The sequence below is a fragment of the Centropristis striata genome, chromosome 16 (assembly GCF_030273125.1).
Source record: "Centropristis striata isolate RG_2023a ecotype Rhode Island chromosome 16, C.striata_1.0, whole genome shotgun sequence".
In the NCBI taxonomy this organism is placed as follows: domain Eukaryota; kingdom Metazoa; phylum Chordata; class Actinopteri; order Perciformes; family Serranidae; genus Centropristis; species Centropristis striata.
Genome location: NC_081532.1, coordinates 11,222,919 through 11,247,215, shown reverse-complemented (window position 1 = coordinate 11,247,215; position 24,297 = coordinate 11,222,919). Strand labels below are relative to the sequence as shown.

At 36.8% G+C, this 24,297-nt stretch overlaps 2 protein-coding genes across 3 annotated transcripts in view; one reads left to right on the top strand and one right to left on the bottom strand.

Annotated features, from left to right (window-relative positions):
- The first annotated feature begins 566 nt into the window (after positions 1-566).
- Positions 567-24,297, top strand: part of tspan37 (tetraspanin 37) — a 34,269-nt gene continuing 10,538 nt past the window's right edge. For both annotated transcript variants that reach the window (XM_059353666.1, XM_059353665.1), the window contains exon 1: positions 567-674. The gene's annotated coding sequence lies outside the window, so the exon portion shown is untranslated. The remainder of the gene's footprint in view (positions 675-24,297) is intronic.
- LOC131988530 (M1-specific T cell receptor beta chain-like) lies at positions 3,978-23,550 on the bottom strand. The gene is made up of 7 exons (XM_059353663.1): positions 23,472-23,550; positions 19,914-20,203; positions 8,140-8,194; positions 5,033-5,383; positions 4,903-4,920; positions 4,709-4,815; positions 3,978-4,569 (listed from the first exon to the last, which is right to left on the bottom strand). Exons 1-7 carry the CDS (start codon positions 23,548-23,550, stop codon positions 4,546-4,548), a joined length of 924 nt encoding a protein of 307 aa, XP_059209646.1. The 3' UTR covers positions 3,978-4,545.

Below are 24,297 nucleotides of genomic sequence, written 5' to 3'. Positions count from 1 at the left end.
ACTTAAAATGCATTCTTTGATTTATCATTTCTTTTAGCTCTTTTATTCATCAGGTAAACACCTCCCATGGACAATTTGACTTCTTACCCTCTTAAAATTATCTGCAGATGATCCTATTTATATGTACAACTGCAGACTTTATTTAGGTATAAATTGTGCTTTAGTATGTGTTATCAAATTCCTTTTCTAAAAGCGCCAGCTGGCGGCCAAACGGCTGCCTACTAATTTCAGTCCAGCTGGTTACTTTAATATATTAATTTTTGATCTTGGTTTCAGTGGCAGCAACTTGATTTTTGTGTTGCAAGCATTTATAGGATTTCTGACAAAGAGTTGGATCAGTGAGAAATAGGCCTGTTTTTTTTTTTTTTTTAGCTATTTACAGACTGTGGGCTAAACGCACAAGAGGCCTATAATTCACCGCTGGTAGGCAAACTCTTTAAAATATTCACTTATTATGCCTGAATCCTCTGCTCTTGTCTGACTGTGATTAAAATACATAATACGTGAAATCAAAGTATCCTGGTTAGTGTCTTGATTTTATTACAGCTCTAATTGTCTGCTGTTGCAGGTTCATCCAACAGATGGCGCCCTGACAGCCTGCAGACTCCAGCAGCTCCACATGTTCAGCCTCCACTTAACAGCTGACCCATCAACATCTGCAGCACAAGTCAAAGGTGAGGGTTGGTCATAACAGTAGCATCATTATAAACACATGATTATCTTTAAATACATTACATTAACACAAACAAATATGTCAACATGTCAGCAGTCTTCAGTCTTCAGTTTAGATTAATAAAAAGTGAGGAAGGGCTGAGCTTGACTAACTCACTGTGAGCCCCATTTATGGTAAACATTTTTGGAAAGCTGTCAAAACTTAATGAAACTTTAGAATTTAAATGAATGCCTTTGCAATGCTCAAGTACTCTGTGTGTTACTAAAAAAAATTGTTAGTGAAATAGATAAAAGATCATCTGTATTTCTTTATGATTTAAATAACTGACGACGAGAGAGGTTCAGTTCCTCGTGGAGAAATCCAAAATAATTACACGTAAACTGATGGTGTGATGCTGAAGGGATGTGGAGTAAACTTGTGAAGTCTGTTAAATGCGATGAAGACATTAAACAAACATTTTGTCAAAACTTGTGTTGGCTTGAATGACTGTATGAACCCTCCACATGACTTAAATGTTCAGTTTGCACCACAAGGGGTCATTGAATGAGACAAATCAAATGTCTCATTCAGCAGCTTGAATGAATGTGTTTTTATTTTCCTATCTATTTGCAGAAGGTTAAAAAAGTTACCACTGAATAATAGTCAATTTCCTTGATCTGCTGGTTCTAGAGGCAGTTTGATCAAAGTTTCAATCGACAAACATCATCTGTCCAGTCAAGGAAATTATTTTCCACATTAAACATATGCATATTTAAAACAAAACATACCTAAAACAGCTGTGATAACTTTAAATAATGACAGAGGCATGTCTGTTTTCGGTTTTTCTCCAAACCACAGCTAATAATATATTTACCAGGTGTGCCAGATAAGTATCGGTAAGTCTGATAATAAAAAAAAGTAAAAATATTGTGATATTTGATTTTCAAACAAACTCAGGCAAACATCAAATGATCAAACTCATAATTGTATTTTGTCCAAAACAAGTTTCTTAATCTGTTTACTATCTCTACTCAAAATAAATTGTTTTACTAACATTTTAATGAAGTTTTACTGTTTTCTTGTTTGATGTGCTGTGGAGAAAACTTAATTCACCAGTAGATTGAAACTGAAAACATATCCATTCTATTTATTTTCTCTCTGCATGATGACTGTGAACAGTTTGGATGCTTTTGTAGCAGCAGGTCTGAGCTTTCATCCTGTAGTCTTCTGGCTCAGCTGGGTAGTCTGGTTAAATACAATACAAAATCCCACCATTAAAATGTCTCATTTAGTACGGAGCTGTTACTATATGTGAGACTGCTCATATTCCTCACTGAGTTTACAACTGAAATTAAAGCGAAAGTATACAGGTCAACTCAATACATTAGAATATGATGAAAAGTCAAAAGTAGTTCAAGTCAAAATGTGCCACCCAAGTATTGAGTCATATAGATGGACTTACTTTTCAGAGGCCAACATTTCCATATTAAACGTACTTTTGAAAATTGGTCTTTTGTAATATCAAAAAAAATTTGAGACACTGAATTTTAGGTCCTTATTAAATGAAAGCCATAATCATTATAATTAGAAGCAATTCAATAAATTAAGTCATGAAATCTTTCATTCTTTGTGTAATTGATCTATATAATGTGTTATTTCCACTTGAATTACTGGCATAAATAAACTTTTCTATAATATTTTAATTTATTGAGATGCACATGTATTAACAAGGATCATCGTTTCCACCTTTCATTCACTGACACATTTAATTATGAAGCCATAAGCTGACAGTGTTTATATATACTGGTGCATTTACTTCTTCTTAGACTTTATATATGAAGCAGAGTATGTGGCACTTTTAACATTTATTTTTTTTCTTTAAAAGACAAACCAAGGCCTACATTTCAATGTATGTATTGTGATTATTAGTTTTATTAATTTAGTTTATCATATTTAAATATAAATGTATTATGATGTATAAATAATACTGTATTTATACAGCAGAAGGTTTGCAGTAGGTGTTTAAAATCTTTAGCCTACAGATGTCCCACACACATCATGTTTCTGTTGCAGTCTCAGACTTTGTTTCCTGTTTATGAGACTTGCTTGAAAAAAAACATGTTTTTTTAAAGAAACAAATAGAGGAAATAGAAAGTTTTCTTCCTCCCACTGGGATCTACTGAAAAAAATAGGATGGAGAACAGTTTAGAATAAGCATTCAATAAATATATCTAGATAATAATGAAACACCCTTGTTTTGTTTTTTTATTATTATAGTTTTGTTCATTTCTGGTGATGGATGTCTTTACTCTGTGACTGCAACAAAATGTATTTACATCTCTTATATACTGCAACATAAAAACAAAGTGCATTTTTCTGCACCAGATGAGTGTAAACAGCTGCTGTATGACATATACCACACATTCGTGTTGGTTGTGTAGCTTCAGTTGACACAGAAATGGAAGTTTTCCAGCTGTGTGTTCAGAGACGTGCAGCAGAGCGGGGGTGCAGGTGCTCTCTGAGAGCCGGAGGTTGTGGTGAAGCTGAAGGTTTCACCTCCGTCATTTCTCAGCACAGAGAAGGATCTGCAGGCTGCTCTGTGACCACATCCTCTCCTCTGCCACTCTCTGCTCCTCTGCACAGTTTCAACAGCAACAGCTTTGACCTTCTTCTGTACACAGATGAGAACGTTGATTTCCTGTTGCTATGTGGTCGACTCACACTCCTTACATTTACTTCCCTACTGACAGCGTTCGAACTAAAGAAAAAACATCTTTATTCATGAAGAGAATGTGAAATGTACAGCGATTGTGTCATTTATGCAAAGTGGAAAAAACCCCAGATCCAACTCAATAAACTCATTTTAATAAGTTCAATTTTATGTTTGATGTATTTGTCGATTTAGTTTTGCAAATACATGTGATCACAGAAACTTTAGTCACCTCTCAGGTTGCTTCACGGAAAAACTTGTTATGAACTTGCATGAAGTTTTCCTGAGATGTTTCAAAATGAAAGTGATAAATTAACTGATTTCTCAGAAAACTGGCAGATAGACTGGCAGCTAAAAATACCGCTCTGTCTGTGGAAAAAAGTGATGTTTAGATAAGATGTGAGAGCACTGAGTGGGGTGATGTTCTAACTGCATATCAGCACAATTTGGAACAACTGACTGAGCTTAATCCTGATTATTTCAAACTTAATCCTGAAATAAAGATACATGGATGAATACAAGATACATAAACTTTTCTGGTTTAGATGCATACTGTATGTAAACTTGATCATCCTATTTAGGACGGTCAAAGTAAAAAGAATCGAGTCGTTTAGATCCTCTGATTAACTTTTATTGAGAAGACATTAAGCATTGAATAGTACACAACTACAAATTAAGAAGACTTTAAACTATGCATAGAGTTTAACAGTTTTTCTGTTGTTTTCTACATTAAGAGAAAATGCCTTTAAAATACCCTAAATGACAAATAAAGATCTTAATCTGTAAATGAATATAATGGGAAATTATTGGTTTTCATGGTGGTCTTTACTGTTAAATTACATTGAATTCTATGTAAAACTACAAAAAAACATACTATTTAATGTGAATTGAGGACTAAGACAACTTCTAATTTTGAATGAATGTAAAAAAAAAAAATCTATTATAAAATAAATGTTTGAATATCTGGCAGCAACAGTCATCAAAAACTTACTGTCAAATTACAGTTAAAAAAATGATATTTTACAGATTTGTTTTTGAAAATGCAATAACATGCATGTCATTAACTGTAGACTTTATTATTATCAGCAGAAATTGAGTGGCTTGTTTATTTCTGAATGCAAAGATGTGGGAATATATCCACTATTTACAACACATTAAAGCTTGTTTGTTCCGGCCTCGGCTCTCAGCGCTGCTTTCTAGATGAACTCTGCAACAGACAGAAAAGACACAATGTCGTAATGTCACAAGGTATTTATTCACTTATTGAAATGTATGAAGCATGTTTCATATGTCAAGGATAACAAAGAGTGAGTGTGCATGCTGGATAAAAGGTGAAGGGAACAAACCTGAAGTTTCCACACCAGAAACACCACAAAGACTCCGTAGATGCAGCTCTTGACGATTAAAACTCCGTAGGAGAGTTTGGCAATCTGTGTCCTCTTCAGATATTTTCCTGCAGAAACATCAAACAGTTGCATGAAGAAGAAAGTTGGAGAACTGATGCAGTAAGGTGAACAGAAACACAGAATAATATATTTACCTCTCGTCATGGCGTTTCCTTGAATAAAAAAAAGAAATAGATTAGATGAGGAAGACTGATGATTGTTGCTGCATTTCCAATCACAAACTGATCAAATTTTGGTCATTTCTGAGTTCCAAATGAAACATACCGTCTTCGCCTCTAATTGATTTTGCAAAATCTTCAGTGTGTGTCCCGTTGTAGAAGCTGACGGTGCAGGTGAAGTTACTGCCTGGTTTGAACCATTCTGTGCCAGGGACCCTCAGCCTGCTGGTGATTGTGTAAAACCCGTTGTCTCCTCGCAGGGCAGCGCTGTCAGTCGCCACACCAGAGGTCTTTGGCCCCTTGTTGTCCTTCCACTGAACAGTGACATGGTCTGGGTAGAATCCACTGGCCACACAAACGATGGTCTTCTTCGTTGTATTGTCTTTCTGGTTTCGATACTCGTTACATGAAGGTCGAAGCACTTTGACTGTTGGTGCTGTGATGTTTATTCCTGTTTCTGAAAAGACAAAAAACAGAAATCACCAAATTAAAGCTGCACCTTTTCAAGATCATGGCTATCCTCAGTGAAACATGAACTATTTTACCTCCAATTGCAACAAAAAGCGACATGGTGGTTGAAAGTTTTGCACTCTTATTTAGAGCTATTAACAATGATTGTTTGTTCATAATGACGTTATCTTACCAAGAACTGTTAGTCTGGTTCCCTCTCCAAAATAAGCAGGATAAGTGCCAGAGCACACCACTGACTCGCATGTGACAAACTGACAACAGTGGCTGGTTGGTTTTTACCAACCAGTACACATGCAGTACCATTAAAATAACCTTTTTTTTTTTTTTTTTTTTTTAAAGTTTTCCCTTCACTGCCAAACTTCACATCTCTATTATGATAAATTAACTAGCAGTTAATAACAGTAGATTAAGTATAACAGAGTCTGGTGTCTTGACCAGATGGAGCTTTTTTTCTGTACAACTTGGAGATTTATCTTATTATATAAAGTTCACATTTTCTTTTCCACGTTTCACAACAAACCTACAGAAATCTCTGAGTACAGTATTCAACAGATTATTTACTCAACAATAATTTAGCAGATTTAGGTTGAATAAAGGCCAGCAATACATACATACATACATGCTTATGATTTTCATTGCTTTCTTCTTGTTATTAAAGAAAATATAAAACTTTTAACTGTGCACACAAAACTCTGAAAGAAATGCACTCAATTCACAAAATTAAATGTTGACATTATTAAAATTGACATAGTTTAAAAGTCCATTTAGGAGCATAAGTTTTAGGGAAAAAACTGGTTGCAGTCATGATTTGATATACTTTTTAATCATATATTTTGACATATTTTGTTGTCTTACCTAAAACGGTGAGTTTAGTTCCAGCTCCAAAGTAAGCTTCAGGCTGTGAACTCAGTATTTCACAGAGCTGATAAGAACCCACTGTGAGAGCAATAATCTGGGCATAGAGCCAATTGTTTTATCACTGCAGCACTTTAACTGGAGAACATAGACAACACTTGTCCTTAACTTCTGCATTAACTTCTTTCTCATTTTTAAGTTGGCACACTTTGTTCACTACCATCAAATTAAATAGCAACTAAATATATTCTTAGTTATGACCATATTCTTAACATACAAATAACCTATGAATTCTGCTCTGTGAGATGTTTGTGTTGCAGGTTTTCTTACCTAAAACAGTGAGTTTAGTTCCAGCTCCAAAGTAAGCCTCGTTGTACGAGCACAGAGACTTTCGACTGTTACAAAAACTCTTCCTGCTGCCTCTTATCTTATCTGTGCCTCTTTGACTTTATTCCAACCTTGTCACTCTTTGACATGTAAACACTTTGACTTTAATTGCAAAAGTCGTCTTTAGTTGCAAAAGTAACTCTACTAACCTTCACTTTCAAACCCACAGGCTTTCAATGATTATTTTTATAATTATTTAGACGAGTAACGGTTAAAAACATGGTTTAATCATTTATGTTTAGGAGTCTTTGAGCCTTAAAGCATCTTTACAGTCTTAATAATATCCAACCTGAACAATATGTAATGCATTTTAAATGATTTCTTACCTAAAACTGTTAACTTTGTTCCTCCACCAAAGTAAGCCTCTGCACCAACACCAGTCACAGTGCAGCTGATCAGTGCTCCAACCAACCCAACATGCTGCTTTTACTGTAGTTTCTAGCTTGGAATAAATGCAACTTTCCTGGATTTTTAAGTTTTGTGCAACTTGCATTAGAAACACTCATCATGTCACCCAAATTATTTTAACTCGCCAAAAGTCAGTTTTGTTTCCTGGCTAGAATAGGTTTCAAACTGCCCAAATGTTTAAATTTAACAAGAAAAACTATGAGCTAAACTTAGACTAAACTTGAGCATGGCTGTGTGATTTAAAAAAAAAAATAATAATAATAATAATAATGTGATTTCTTACCTATAACAGTTAACTTTGTTCCTCCACCAAAGTAAGCCTCTGTACCCTGAGTCACAGTGCAGCTGATCACTTCTCAAAACAGCTGAAGATCCTACGTTTACTTTGCTTCTTATTATTTTAGATTTGTAATAGATAATTTTGTTCCTCCACCGAAGAAAGCTTCATAACCACCAGAGTCTTAGTGCAGTGATCAATGCTCAAAACAGCCCAACATGCTGCTTTTACTTTTTACTGTTTCAACAGCCAACCTTTTACTGTTTCAACAGCCAACCTGCTTGTATATATTTTAGTTTTCTTACAGGTGAATTTATCAGAACATCTTACTTACCAAGAACAGTCAGTTTTGTTCCCTGGCCGAAGTAAGCTTCGTAATTGGCACAGCGCTTAGGCTTAATATCAAAAAGTACTGAGCTGAACTGAAACTATAAAGAACCAGCTATAATGATAAGTTCTTACTGCACGACTCAAGTAAGAAAGTAGACTACATTTGCTGAGTTTTTATCGTCCTTGACTTACTTAAAACAGTCAGTTTCATTCCTTTTCCAAAAAGCTTTGTTTGTTTCAGTTTATACTAAGAGCCTAAATTAAAGTCACATTCATCAAAAACAGTAATCAAATTAAATATTTACCTAAAACAGTCAGTTTGGTTCCTTGTCCAAAGTAAGCAGGTTCATTGTAGCTCACAGTGTTCTGTAATATTTCAGTTTTTTCATAACATCTGATTTTTCCTTCTCTTTCCTTTTACGTTCCACATTTTGACTAGTTTAAGTGTGTCTCAGTGAACTGTAACAGTGAAAGATCTTACTTACCTAAAACAGTGAGTTTTGTTCCCTTTCCAAAGTAAGCTTCAGATCCAGTGTCACACTGAATGTCTCCTCTTACAAAAAGTCCCAAAACTTTCCATAATCAGCATGTTGAGAGACAGTGTAATAATCCAGAGGATGAAGGAGGTTTAAACCTGCAGGATGAGCAACATAAAGTCCACATTTGTTCGTTATGTCAAGATAAGGAAAAGGAGCTTTCAAATGCTTCGCATATGACCTCAAACTTAGTATTTAAAACTCTATTTTCGCCAAATTTTCTTAACTAATGTTGACTTCCCAGTGCCAGTTATACCTGACAGCCTGCACAGCTTCAGATTATGTCTTTTTCTGCTCTCACTAGTGTCCCAGGCAGCTTGTAGCCGTCTTTACAATGGCTGTTAATGGGAGGAGGTTTTTGTACGGCGGCTCTATGGGATTGTATCACCGTGCCCCCCTGTCCCCACGATGAAAAAGCATCATACAAAAACCTGAAGCTTCTTTGCTTCTCTCCTCTCCCCTTCCCCCACCCAGCTTCTCCATATCTCAGCCTCCATCTCTGTGTGTCTGTGGGAGCAGCTGCACAGGTCGGGCTCAACGGGCTCCAACCTGACTGCTGCTATTTCTGTGACAGCTAAGAAAAGAAGCAAGAACAGAGGGAAGGAAAAGGGAAAGTGGTGTTTGTTTGTGTTTGTTTGTAGCAGTTCAGAGGGAGGGGCATCTCTGCTGGTCACACCTCTTTATCCACCCAGTTATCTCTGAGCTCAGGAGACACGTTCACTCCTTCACATTGTAATCATGTGTAATGTTAGAGGTTTTAATCATTGAGATTAAATCAAAGATAATTATTACTTGACACTGTGATGCCCCTCACCTTTGTGATGTATTTTAGAACTATGAAGCTGTTTATGTTTTGATTTTATGGTTTTATTTTTTATGAAAAAGACTTGATAAACACAAAAACTGTTCAAACTATTTAATGAACATAGTGGAGCTAAAGAACCAGACATAGTTAAGACCAAAACGGAGCTTAAAGTAAATACATATTAGACAGAAATTCTCCAAATATATGCTAATGTTGCTCTGCAGCTGCTGGACGTGTAGGTAGTCTTTCTGCCCCCCAAGTGGTCAAAACATCTGCCAACATTTAACAACAAATCACATTAAATTTATATAATATTATAATTGGTTTTAGTTATGTTAATATATTTACTAATAATTGCATAACCTAGGAGCGGAAAACCGTCATAATAGTTACTTACAGTATTAAACATTGTCATTTTACATCAGTATTTAAAAATGTGTTGCATTAATTATAAATACATGAAACCTTATGTTTCTACCTATAAACTTATTGCATTTAAATATTAAAAAAAAAGCATTTTCCCACTATTTTAAAGGGATTTTTGTCAATTTGAATGTTCTAGAAACATAAAAATAGGAGGACTTCAGATCCTTATCATTTTCCCCCCCAGTTAATTTCCTTCATCATCACTTCCTCAGGTTGAAGAATAGCTTAGGCCACCTTAATTTTGCTTATGGAATATTGTTTTTGCTTCCTACAATGTATTACAGCAGGTTTTTATTATGATAACTGTTATTTGTTGAGTGTTTAATTTATACTGGCAAAACAAAAAAATAATGTATTATTTTATGGTTAAACGACACAAATGGCAATAGTAATTCATGTCCCTTAATTCCTACCTAATTAAAGTAACTCGCACCACGAGACATAATGAGCAGCTCAGTTAAATAACACAGAAATGAGTTCTCTTCAACATAATATATTTATTTTTTTACTCCAACATCTAGGTGTAATCCCACATGAAGCCTGTTGAGGTCAGTGTATGATAACCTCTTAAACTTGTTATATTTTCATCTTTTCAGGCTGAACACAAATAAATGATATAAGAAAAACTTGAGCACAAAGTAACATAGATGAGAAACTGTACTGTAGAAACCTTCAATGTTAACACCTGCAGACTTATCTGAACTGATCAGCTTTGTGGCGTTGCAGGAACATCACAGAACTGTGCAGAGACAGCTTCTGAGGAGTTTTAAAAAAAAAATCATTTTTAATAAATGGTAAAATATAGAGAAATAGTTTCTTTTCTCCAGTTCTTTTTTTCATGTCACATTGATTTAAGTCAACTCTCATGCTGTTTAGTTCAATGAATTAAACCTCATCCATCCCTCCAGCCTGTCTTCTCTTCCTAGTTTGTTCTTGAGGTTGTTGTGTAGCTGCTGAGGCTTTCTGAACCATTGTGCTCTACTGGAGGCACAGTAATAAACAGCTGAATCTGCAGCTTCAACAGGGTGTATCTGCAGAGAGGAGCTGAGAGGCGCAGGCCGGGACATGCTGTACTTGGATACGTTGAAAGGAGCTTCAATGGTTGACAAGTCTTTACCCAAAGAAGATGCTACCAGCTGTATTCTCCCGCTGCTGCTTTGTCTGTACCAGTACATGTAGTAATATTCTTGATCATCTTGTTCACACTGCAGAGTAACAGTCGAGTCTCCTTCACGACTGATTACAAATGGAGCCTGGTCAATTTTTACACAGAAGGAGAAACCTGGAAAAAAAGGAAACAAATAACATGAGCAGCATGAAAATCCTCAATGAATAAACAGTTTTCTTTAAACTGAAATTATTTATCTTACTGGAGAAAATCAAAACTGCACTAAGGTCATTGTGAAAATGATTATAAAATCATACAGAATTTTTAAAAAGCAAGGTCGTTTTCATAGACAATTATAAGTCTTCTCTGGCTGCAACTGGAAATGTAACTGACTGCACTGCTTCAGTCAACACTTGAAATAGGCTCAGACCCTCCCCCTTCCCTTTGTTTTGTTTTTTAAACCCAGAACTCATTCATATTGTTTCACATGCTCATACAGGTTATTCTGAACAGCCTCAATCTCCTGGTGGACACTGGGCAGCAACAGCAGTCCTCAGAGGTCTTTACAGGAGTTGTTGCTTTTACAACAGATCTGACTTGAACAAACAGTTTGATTGCTGCAACCCATATACAAAAGCTTCTCAGATTAATGCATTTTACCAGATAACTTACTGGTATCAGTACTGCAACTTTATGCTTTTTATGCTCCCTAGTCAGCTGTGACATGAAGCATCATTCTGTTTTGTTGTCCATCTGGCCATCACTCCCATTCTTGTGAACACAATATTTCAGGAACACCTTCAGGGTTTTCTTCAAATTCTTCTTCAAATTTGGAATCAATGTCCATTGCACTCAAGGCTAAACTGATTAGATTATGGGGGTCAAAGGTCACTGTGACCACACAAAAAAATTGGCCAATGACTCAAGATTCATACGCCAATTATGACATAATTTCACATAAAGTCTAATAGGTTAAAATGTTGAAGTGATGACATTTTATATTATTAATAATAATAATAATAATAATAATAATACATTTAATTTAGAGGTGCTTTTCATGTCACCCAAGGTCACCTTATAAAGTATAAAATCTTAAACATCTTCAATCATATTCAAAAGACTAAATTAATTGTGACATAATAGCCATGTTGTTTGAGGTTATATCTGGAAGTAATTTTTTCAGCATAAGCCTGTTCTTTTTTCCAAACTATTCATACACTTTTGGTGGACCTTCAGCAAATGATTTCAGTGCATATTTAAAGATTTTGCAACACTAATATGTTTTTAAAAAGTGTGTTTAAAATGGTGATTGTCACATGTTTGTACCTTGTTTGAAACAGCGATGAAGGACATAACTGAAATGAAGTTTTCGCAAGACATCATATAATACCCCTCATGAGAATGCATTTTAGTTGTATAGTATAAAGTGTTATCTGCCAGCATTAATACATTAGTTGTTAGATGGTGATCTCTATCATAGTGATGGTTGAAGACATGACCAAATGTTATCTTACATGACCAAATAACACCTTATATGACCTAAAAGCTAGAGCCAGACTAATATATATGTATGAGTCATTTCTGTGTGTATTTAGGAGAGGAGCCACAGGTGAACAGGTAGACGGGAAGTGGTGTGGTTTTTGACTGCTCAGGGACAGCCTTTTTGGTTTATATTGTGCTGGAAAAGCTTATCTTGATAAGTCATGTTTTTCTTTTGTTCATTGTGAAATAAATACTGCAAAGTTGACGGATGATCACAAAGCCACAATCCCGAAGGACCGTGATTATAGTTACAAAATAAGTTATGACGTGCCGTTAAAAAAACATTTTTTACACAATATATAAAGCAGAAGATGTTGCTTGGCATGATTTAAAAAAAATGAGTTATTCATTTTTAAATGTCTTTTTTAATAGCAGGCAATTGACTGAAACTGAGCAGTAATTATGTATATTTAGCTATTTATTTTAATTACTATTTATTCTTTATTATATATTATATTCAAAGTTTTATGTTTGGAAAAGTAGCTCTCAGGGTAACTTTACAGAGTGATGGAAAATCTGTGCACAATCTACATAAAAAAAGGTTTATTTTCAACTCAACTCCAACAAAAAAAATAAATAAATAATATTTTCCTCCTAAAATCAGTAAAATCCCATATCTGTCGGGCTCTACTAAAGGTCCAATATTTCCCAGTTTGTCTAACTTTCTAGACTGAATCAGTGATGTTATTTCTTTATTGTTCTACCAATTTAGTGTTGAAATTGGTTGAAAACATTTAACAATTAAATATGTATAGCACTTTGTAAATGGTTAATAGTTGGTTTATAAACCATCTATAAACATTACTTAGTTGGTTATTGTAAAGTGTTACCACTTCTTTTTATTATCATAAACTTCTAAATATTCACAGTAAAAGGAACAAAAGCAATTTTTTCATGTAGCAGTTATAATGAAGGCAGTTTTGATACTGTGTCACGTGGTTTCAGTTGGTGTGCTGTTATCTGCTGGATCATTGGAGGTTTTTGTATGAGAGTGTCACTGTCTTTATTACTGTGCATACTTGCTGCACCAAAATATTTCCCGCTGTCTCCAGGGTGCGTCAGGTTCAGGATGTGAAGATAAGCTGTTTTCTCCCCATCTCCACTCACCTTAAAGCGGTTTTTAAACAACGGCTCAACGTTAGGATTTTTATAATTCATGTAAGCAATCAGCTTTAGGGAAGTGTCTCCTGCTGAGCGCTGATACCAGAGGATGGTGTCATAGTTTGGGATTTGATGTGTGAGGCTCAGTTTGACTTCATCATTTGGTTTCCAGAACAGTTCAGTGGGAGTCTGAGATACTTGTTTTTCTTTACTGAGGTAAACTCCTGTAAGAGAGAGATCAAGACGCCAATAAGTCATTCCGCAGTTGGAGTTGATTACACAGAAGCAACAGTCAAGTATTTGTGACCATTAAGATGTGTCGCCTCGATTCCTCCTTGACCTCGACAAACCTGTTGAGAGTAGGGGTGTGCCATATCGTATCGTTCACAATAATATCAGTATATTTTTTTTATGGTTAAAAAAATGCATATCATGATATTGGCAATGTTCTTACTTCTTGATGTAGAGGTTAAAGTTGTTTTAATCACAAAAAGCTACTTACTACATGCAGCTTTCAAAATAAGAGCACAGTGTGTTAAGAGAATCCACCACAGAATTTACAAGAAGACTGTCAAAATAAGATGCCTTAAATAAAACGTACAAGAACCTTTATTCTCCTTTACAAAATGTCATTAAAATATGCTCCTGGAACCCCGAGTACATTTTTTTGTATTTGGCAACTGTTGAGATTTGCACTTCAAACTACATTTTAGATTTTTAATTATTTAAACAGACTAAAATAAATCATCTTTTTAAGTATTCCCTAATATCGTCAAGAATATCGTTATCGTAAAAATAGCCTGCAATATCGTGATATTCTTTTAGGGCCATATCGCCCAGCCCTAGTTGAGAGTTTACTTTATTTTAAAAAACTTCCTGAATGTGCAGTACCTTTAATCCAGAACATGGTGATGATGGAAATGATCAGATGAGATGGCATCTTGTCGAATGTAAAAAACCAACTGGGTTCTCTGCAGAGGTTTGTGCATCAGGAGGAGGGACAGGAAGTGTAGAGAAATAAAGGAACAAGTCGACACTGAGAAACTTTCTCTGATTCAGTCTGTTTGTAGCAAGAAAACTTGTTAAATTAAAGGAACTATTTGAACTGTTGTTGTTTTTTGACATAGTAAGGTACATTTTTGCTGCACAGAAATATTGCCTGTTGACTTTAAACACAAAATATGAGGATTGGCATTTCTCTTTCATTAGTTTTTAGCTGCATAGTTTTCTGCATGGTATTTTTGTCCTACAAATTTGTCTATAAGAGAGATATTGTTGACTGTATTACCCCTCAAGTTTCCAGACATTTAAAAATTGCACATTGGAGTAAATTAACTTTTTGACCCAGTTTCAGAAAGGAGAGGATAAAGAGGTTTTCGTCTAGAGCAAATTTGTGTTTGATTTCCTGCTGTTTACTAGCAGCACAGAAATATGTTGCTGTGTGTTTAAAGTGGTTTTACATGAACTATGTTTTGGTTTGTCTTTCCCAAAATCTCAGTTAATTTGAAATGTTTTCTAAATAGCTCTTCAACACTGTTGTTTTTGAAGTGTAGATATCCATATGCAACATGTTACAGAGCTGTGTCTCCAGGTGACTACTGGTACCACAGCATCATCCTGTAGTCAGTTATGTGTATACAAACAAACTGCACAACCGCATCAGCCTTTCTTATGTCAGCTGAGGGAGACTGATAGCCTTAAAGCCCCATGACACTTCCATTATGACCTCTTTGTAGTGCTAATATCCAATGAATTTTAGGGTTGTGTCTCAGGTGACTGCTGTTACAAGAGCATCAACCTGTAGTCAGTTTTATCATTGGTGCAGAAAATCTGCACTTCATCTCCTGCTTTTGGGATCGAGGGAGACTGACAGACATCAAGACCCACACATACATCTGGAAGAAACTTTATTGTTTACAAGTATACTGTATACAAGTTACCAAACCTGCTAGGCAACAGAAAAATAGAAAACAGATCATTTTTTACTTCCTCTGTATTAAGATGTTACTCAAAAGTCTGTCCTGTCAATCTGTGTGTCAGTTTTAGGGGTTTGTGTTGCTGATTTTGGCATAAGATAACAGTAGCTCCCATCACATTAGCAATCAAAATATACTGATGCCTCTCCTGAACGGACTGAGGCTACAAAAGGAAGGTGTTTAAATAGCTCTCTTCCTTGATACTGGCAGGCAAACACAATGGCATCAAATAAAGAACAGATGGCTGGAAGGGGCCTGTTCAAATCCTAATTCAAGGCCTTAAATGTTGATAAAGATTAGAGTAGTTTTTCTATGAAGGAGAAAGAAACAACAGTCAGTGCGCTAAGCTAGCTGCACAGTAGCAAATGGCACTGTGCTTGAATCCAGATTTTGCAAGTGTAAGAGAACCATTCTTTGCTGTATTTCCCCCAAATCTCCAGATATATTAAAATCCTCTTTATATTGCTCTTCCATTGTGACTTTTTAAAAATGCAAATATCCAATGAGTTTCATAGCTGTGTGACTGCTGGTACCAGAGCATTAATCTCTAGTCCGTTTTATCATGGCTGCAGAAAATCTGCACTTTGTCTCCAGGATTTGTGATGACATCAGAGTGAGACTGACGGACATCAAGACCAATACATACACCTAGGCAGAGAAAAGAGAGATTTACGTTTTAAATGATAGTAAATTAAATAAATAAAAAATCCACAATCAAAGAAATTCATACGTTTAAGTTATTACCTGACAGGCCGCAGAAAACTAGAAGGCCGATCATTTTGTCAACATATATATTTATTAGTCTATAGATGACATAAAGTTTTGTGTGACAGTTTTAATGATGTCAATTTCTGATCACAAGGACTGTCACTTTGTGCGATGAGAATTAACTACTGGCTCAACTGAGATGACTGACAACCCTCAGCTGCCTTGCTGTATTTAGATAAATTAGTGGTGAAAATGCATCTGTGCGACTCCTGGTGGCAGAAAATGCAGCTTGTTGAATGCTGGATAATAGCCTCTGCTGTGAGTGCTTTCTCAGTTAGTCGATCTAATTATATGTTTATTTCGTAGTTGTATAAATTGTGCTTAAATAAATTGTCCAGTTAAATTAGACTGAGGTAGAAGCAGAGTTATATAAGTTTTTGTTGACAGGATTGCATCAAAACCAAAATACAACCACTAAAGCAGGTGCTTGGCAGCTTGTTTTATTCAAAACCACTGATGATAAATTAGAGTTGGGAGTTTTTGTAAAGTTCAGAGGGGATTTTTCTCAATGTGCTTCGCTAGCTGCACAGAAATAAACTGCACCCTGCTTAAATCCAACAACTTGGATGATTAGAGAGACGTTTTTCGCCGTATTTAAACCCAAATCTCCAGACATATTGAAGTGGTCTTCATATGGCTTTTCCTTTGTGGCAACCTTGTAGTTCAAATATCCAATGAGTTTCATAGCTGTGTCTCCAGGTGACCGCTGGTACCAGAGCATCACCCTGTAGTCAGTTTTATCATGGCTGCAGAAGATCTCCACTTTGTCTCCAGGATTTGTGATGACATCAGAGGGAGACTGATGGACATCAAGACCCAGACAAATACCTAGACAAAGAAAGAAAATATAGACCATATGTACAATGTGATAGATTATACATTTAAAGTGAAGACGTTTTCACATCCATAGGAGCTATCTGTATTTGAAGTTATTACCTGACAGACAAAAGAAAAAGAGAAAATGTATCATTTTGACTCCCTCAGCATTAAGTAGATCCTCAAAAGCCTTTATACAACCTATCAGAGATATCAGGTCTAGGTTGTTGGAATCAGATCAACCTGACTGTCACTGTGAGAGATGAAGGTTCAACTGATAGGGTGTCTCTACTGAAGTCATAAAAGGGAAGTGAGGATGAAACAGCATCACTGTACACTGACTGACAGATACTGAAATCAAGAACAGCTGGTAGGGAGGGGTCTGTTCAGGCTCTCATTCAAAACCATCGATGCTGATAAAAGTTGGTTCAGTTTTTGTATAAAAGAGAGGGGAATTAATGTGCATAGCTAGCTGCACAGTAGTACACTGCACTGTGCTCAGGTGCCTTCAGTTTGTCTATAAACAGAGAGCTGTTCTTTGCTTTGTCTCCACTCGCGTCTCCATCAACAGTAAAATGTTCTGTGAAGGTGTCCTCTTCTTCTATGCTGTTGTAATACACATGTCCAATGTGCTTCAGGGCTCGGTCTCCAGGGGATTTTTGGTACCAATACATGAGTGTGTAGTCAGTCTTTTCATGGCTGCAGGCCAGCTGGACTTTGTCTCCAGGTCTTTTGAGAAGTTCTGAAGGACTTTGGTTGATTTTAACACCCAGACAAACCACTAGAAAGAGAGAAAATGAATTAACTGTGCACAAACTATTCATAAAGCGATTAATCCTGTTTCTGCTTAATGATAATTGATTACCGATGATCCAAGATAAAAAAAATAATGTTGTCATGTTGACCTCTTGTCTGAATGAACACTGAACACTGAGTGGCTCGAGAAACTTCACTCAAACAACAGTTCACTATACACTCTTTTATTAATGCCCTCCTCCTTAAACCAGCTGCTTTAAATGTCATATTGGTGAATGTGATGAACTGAAGAGTATTTCTGGAGCTCCAGCTCCACCTACTGGAAAGATATAAAAGCCTACATTTGATTTAATACTCCCCAAATATATTGGCAAACAGACCTCACCAACAGGACTCGGTATGTCAGGCTGGGCCCACATCACTCACAGCCCCGCACAGTTAACACCGGTGCCCCCCAGGGTTGTGTGCTGTCCACCCTGCTCTTTTCCCTGTACACCAATGACTGCACCTCTGGAGACCCTTCTGTCAAAACCATCTCCAACACTGACGAGTCAGCCTACCGCAGAGAGTTCAGTCTCCTGGAGTCCTGCTGTGCAGTCAGTAACCTGGAGCTTAACATCAATAAAACAATGGAGATGATAGTGGACTTCCGCAAAAAGCCCCCGACTCATCCTTTGTTCAGCTGCTCATACCTTTCACATCACTTTGTTTGCTGACGGCACAATAATGAACAGCGCTGTCTTCAAGCTGCAAGTCCTTCACATTAAAGCCCCACTCTCTACGTTTTCTTTGATGGTTGTGTATTTGGTTTGAGAGAACCCACCCTAGTCTGGCCGTCCACCGAACGTTATGGGGACAATGAGGGTCATGGCCTCCCCTGGACGCTGTCTGAACCAGTACATCTGGTTATGACCACCGTCTTTGTTGTGGCTGCAGTTCATTTCTGCAGATTTCAATGCATATTGCCAATTGGTTTCAGGGTATTGGGTCACATCCTGGCAGTGAGGTGTGTGTCGAAAATACAAAATTTAAAAAAAATTACATATTTTTTTTATTAACAGGGTTTAAAGTTTTAATATTATAACTATTTAGTCAACATTTTCCTGTTATAGATTTTCTTTTTAAAATCGAAAATGAAATAAAAATAATTAGCATCATATAACACAGACAAAAACATTGAACATGTTCAAATATTTTAAATCCACTGTTACTGAAAGGTTGTCAGCCCTGTAATAGTAAGATTTTTGGCTGCATGTATTGGTCTCCATCAGCCTCTTTCCATGTTAGTAAATACATGAGATAATGATAAATCCTACAGTTATCCTTATACCTTGAAGCCAGAGAGATATGACTACAAATGTGAGGAGAACTTGAATTATCATAGTGATCCTGTTAACATGAGATGCAGCCACAGCAGACATGATGAGTGTCTGAGGTTAAAGATATTGCTACACAGAAAGTACCTCCCATTATAGCCTAATCTCTGATCCTAATCTGAAGAAAAACCAACATGGTTAATGGCTTACTCCAGGTGTAAGGGGCTTTGAGCGGTAATACATGACAACATTTGAGTGTGAAGAGGAGGTTTTTGTACAGAAGAGCAGCGATATATAGCACTGTGTAACTAGCAGCACAGAAGTACACTGCACTGCTGTTCAGGTTGAGGCTTTCAATTATTAATGTGCAGTTTTGATCTTTGTTTGCACTCCCTTCTATCTTCACACCCAATTTAGGCTCTGGGCTTCCATTGGCTAGTACCATGTATCCCAGGAACTGCAGTTCTTTATTCTTTAGTTGCTTGTACCAAAGGATTCGGTTGTAGCTGTCAATACTGTGTGAACATGTGATTTTGGCTGTTCCTTCAGGTTTTTCGTACATGTCAGCTGGAGTCTGATGGATTTGGTCACTGAAAGAGGAGCCTGTTGAATACAACAAAATAACAACATGAGCATAAACGCTGATGAATTAAATGAACTGAATAACATAAGATGTTTAAAAAATCCACCAACTCAGCTGAAATGTCAGAAAATCTATTAAAAGAAAAGAAAAGTCAAAATTTGAAATAATATTTAATGACATTACCTGAAACCAGAATTGTGTTAAACGTAATGCTTAGTATTAAGATGATCATCTTGTTTTCTGAGTGTATGGTTAGAAGATCGTAGTCTTGTTGCCAACCTTCTTTTTGTGTTCAGCCTCCTATCAGCAAATCAACATGAAGTCATTATAGGATGGGTGGTGTCATATGGTCACCCTCCTCCTCTAAACATATTCATCATGTCGACTACCCCTACACCCAGATACACTGCCACTTGATGAGAGGAAGTAAGACAGGTGGGAGGAGCTGTTGTACAGAGATAAGAGAGTGTGTGATGAGGAGGTTTTTGTACAGAGGAGCAGTGATATGTAGCACTGTGTACCAAGCGGCACAGAAGTACACTGCACTGCTGTTCAGGCTGAGTCCTTCAATTATTAATGTGCAGTTCTGGTCTTTGTTTGCACTCCCTTTTACTTTTACACCAAGTCCAGGCTCTGGATTATCAGCGGTTGACAACATGTATCCCAGGAACTGCAGTTCTTTATTCTTTAGTTGCTTGTACCACAGAATTCGGTTGTAGCTCTCAATACTGTGTGAACATGTGATTTCCGCTGTTTCTTCAGGTTTTTTGTTAATGTCAGCTGGAGTCTGATGGACTTGGTCACTGAGAGAGGAACCTGTTGAATAAATGAGACAAAATACAACATGAGCATAAACACTGATGAATTAAATGAACTCAATAACAAAAATGTTAATAAAAAATCCACCAACTCAGCTGAAATATCAGAAAATCTATTAAGATAAAAGAAAAGTCAAAATTTTGAAATAATATTTAATGACATTACCTGAAACCAGAATTGTGTTAAAAGTAATGCTTAGGATTAAGATGATCATCTTGTTTTCTCTGAGTGTATGGTGAGAAGATCATAGTCTTGTTGCTATCCTCCTCTTTGTGTTCAGCCTCCTATCAGCAAATCAACATGAAGTCATTATTAGGTGGGTGGTGTCATAGGTCACCCTCCTCCTCTTAACATATTCATCATGTCGACTACCCCTACACCCAGATACACTGCCACTTAATGAGAGGAAGTAAGACAGGTGGGAGGAGCTGTTGTACAGAGATAAGAGAGTGTGTGATGAGGAGGTTTTTGTACAGAGCAGCAGTGATATGTAGCACTGTGCACCAAGCAGCACAGAAGTACACTGCACTGCTGTTCAGGCTGAGTCCTTCAATTATTAATGTGCAGTTCTGGTCTTTGTTTGCACTCCCTTTTACCTTTACACCAAGTCCATTCTCTGGATTATCAGCGTTTGAATACATGTATCCCAGGAACTGCAGTTCTTTATTCTTTAGTTGCTTGTACCAAAGAATTTGGTTGTAGCTTTCAATACTGTGTGAACATGTGATTTCGGCTGTTTCTTCAGGTTTTTTGTTAATGTCAGCTGGAGTCTGATGGACTTGGTCACTGAGAGAGGAACCTGTTGAATAAATGAGACAAAAAACAACATGAGCACACTGATGAATTAGATTAACTGAATAACAAATGTGTTAATAAAAAAAATCCACCAACTCAGCTGAAATATCAGAAAATCTATTAAGATAAAAGAAAAGTCAAAATTTTGAAATAATATTTAATAACATTACCTGAAACCATAATTGTGTTAAACGTAATGCTTAGGATTAAGATGATCATCTTGTTTTCTGAGTGTATGGTTAGAAGATCATAGTCTTGTTGCCAACCTTCTTTTTGTGTTCACTCTCCGACCGGCAAATCAACATGAAGTCATTATTAGGTGGGTGGTGTCATAGGTCACCCTCCTCCTCTAAACATATTCATCATGTCGACTACCCCTACACCCAGATACACTGCCACTTGATGAGAGGAAGTAAGACAGGTGGGAGGAGCTGTTGTACAGAGATAAGAGAGTGTGTGATGAGGAGGTTTTTGTACAGAGGAGCAGTGATATGTAGCACTGTGTACCAAGCAGCACAGAAGTACACTGCACTGCTGTTCAGGCTGAGTCCTTCAATTATTAATGTGCAGTTCTGGTCTTTGTTTGCATTCCCTTTTAACTTTACACCAAGTCCAGGCTCTGGATTATCAGCGGTTGACAACATGTATCCCAGGAACTGCAGTTCTTTATTCTTTAGTTGCTTGTACCAAAGAATTTGGTTGTAGTTTTCAATACTGTGTGAACATGTGATTTCGGCTGTTTCTTCAGGTTTTTTGTTAATGTCAGCTGGAGTCTGATGGACTTGGTCACTGGGGGAGGAACCTGTTGAATAAATGAGACAAAATACAACATGAGCATAAACACTGATGAATTAAATTAACTGAATAACAAAAATGTTAATAAAAAAATCCACGAACTCAGCTGAAATATCAGAAAATCTATTAAGATAAAAGAAAAGTCAAAATTTTGAAATAATATTTAATGACATTACCTGAAACCATAATTGTGTTAAACGTAATGCTTAGGATTAAGATGATCATCTTGTTTTCTCTGAGTGTATGGTTAGAAGATCATAGTCTTGTTGCCAACCTTCTTTTTGTGTTCACCCTCCGACCAGCAAATCAACATGAAGTCATTATAAGATGGGTGGTGTCATAGGTCACCCTCCTCCTCTAAACATATTCATCATGTCGACTACCCCTACACCCAGATACACTGCCAGAGAGTGTGTGAGGAGAAGGGTTTTTGTACCGAGGAGCAATGATATGTAGCACTGTGTAAATTAGCAGTATAGAAGTACACTGCACGGCTGAGTCCTTCAATTATTAATGTGCAGTTATGGCCCTTATTTGCACGTCCTTCTATCTTCACATCTGCTCCATTCGCTCGGTCCCCAAGGGTTGCTAGCATGAATCCTAGGAACTGCAGTTGTCTGTTCGACTTTTTGTACCAAAATATTTGGTTGAAGGTGTCAATACTGTGTGAACAGGTGATTTAAGCTGTTTCTCCTAGTATGTTGTAAAAGTCAGCTAGAGTCTGGAAAACTTGGTCACTGGGGGAGGAACCTGTTGAACTGTCAGACAAAATACATCATGAGCATAAAAGCTGGTAGATTGAAAAAGCAGAATAATACATAATGTGAAATACTTCAAAAACAACTGAAATAGTAAAAGTATATACTGGATGTTCACAACTAAATCTAAAGAGTATGTTAAAAATGTGAATCAAAATATATTTAAATATTTATGAGTACATTACCTGAAACCAGAATATAATTTAAAACAATGCAATGGAATAAGATGATAATTTTGTATTTTGTTGAGTGTTTGGTGATATTGAAGACAATAGTCGTTGCTACGAATGAAGGAGTTATACTGCATAAGTCCAACCTTCTTTTTGTGTAAACCCTCCCACGTTATTTTGTGGGTGGTGTCATTGTGATTATAACTTCTTTGAACTACCTCTAACATACCAATGGCTCAGTATAAAAATCTGAGTTATGATATGCTGAGGAAGGAAGACGGGGGAGGAACTGTTGAACAGGAATAAGAGAGTGTGTGATGAGGAGGTTTTTGTACGGAGAAGCAGTGATATGTAGCACTGTGTGACTAGCAGCACAGAAGTACACTGCACTGCTGTTCAGTCTGAGTCCTTCAATTATTAATGTGCAGTTCTTGTCTTTGTTTGCATTCCCTTCTATCTTCACACCCGTTCCAGACTCTGAGTTCCCATCAGTGGTTGCATACTTGTATCCAAGAAACTGCAGTTGTCCGTCCTTTATTTGTTTGTACCAGAGGATACGATCATAGCCCTGGATACTGTGTAAACAGGTGATTGTGGCCATTTCTCCTTGGTTCTTGTACAGATCAGTTGGAGACTGGAATACTTGGTCACTGGGAGAGGAACCTGTAGAAAATGCAGAACAAGCATTTCGTGTAATTCCTCATAAAAGTAAAAGGAGGAGTTTTAGATAACTTTTTGTCATATTACCTGAAACCAGAATAATGTTAAGGGCTATGCAGAAGACAACAAACATATTGTTGTGTTTAATCGCCAAATTTAAGGTCATCATTGTTATTGGTCCTGTGGTTTGCATTTCAACTGAATATTCAAGTCGATTGCTGTGTTAACAAAAGCTTCTCCTCTCGTTCATCAGCCTCATAATGTGCAGTACCAGAGTCCCTGTCAGTCTGTGTGATGAAGGTGTGATGTAACAACAGAGATATGATTTGTTACAGCTGGGAGTGTCTCTGTGTTATGTGATGTTCAGTGATACTTGAGGTCCCCCTACAGTACAGCAGATAAAAAGACTCACTTACAGATGTACCAACAGTGCACTGGGGTTTTTGTGCAGCTACTGAATGTGTCTGTATCACTGTGTTCACTCACAGCACAGAAATACAAGCCTTGATCTCCTGGCTGCAGATTCTTCACTGTGAATGTCCCACTGTCAGCGTTAGGCTTGTAGGCTGAAAACTTCTCTTTGCTGAAATCTCCAAAATCATGATTCGTGTTTACTGTTGTTGTAAACACTATTTGTTTCATATTTTCTCCTGGCAGCTGTCTGTACCAGTACATCTGGTAGTAGGTGCCACCCTTTGTGTGGCTGCAGCTCATTGTGGCATTGTCACCCTGTTTTTCCCAAAGTATGTCCTTCTGGGTGACATCACTCACACCCATGAGACCTGTGTGTTAAAAAATCAAAGAAATTGTTAAAAAAGTTAAGCCGACCACTTTAAAAGCATTGCCACCACTGGCTGCCATTCATAAATGAATAGATAAACACTGCAAAGCTGTGATTTCACCTTTAATCCAG

Excerpts from the sequence above, each read along its gene's own strand:
- LOC131988530 (XM_059353663.1), bottom strand. The coding sequence starts at position 23,550 with ATGACCTTAAATTTGGCGATTAAACACAACAATATGTTTGTTGTCTTC. Across the intron at positions 20,204-23,471 it reads TAACATTATTCTGGTTTCAG|GTTCCTCTCTCAGTGACCAA; the intron begins GTAATATGACAA and ends TTTATTCAACAG. Across the intron at positions 8,195-19,913 it reads GTGCAGTGTACTTCTGTGCC|TGTGACACTGGATCTGAAGC; the intron begins GCTTGGTACACA and ends GGAGACATTCAG.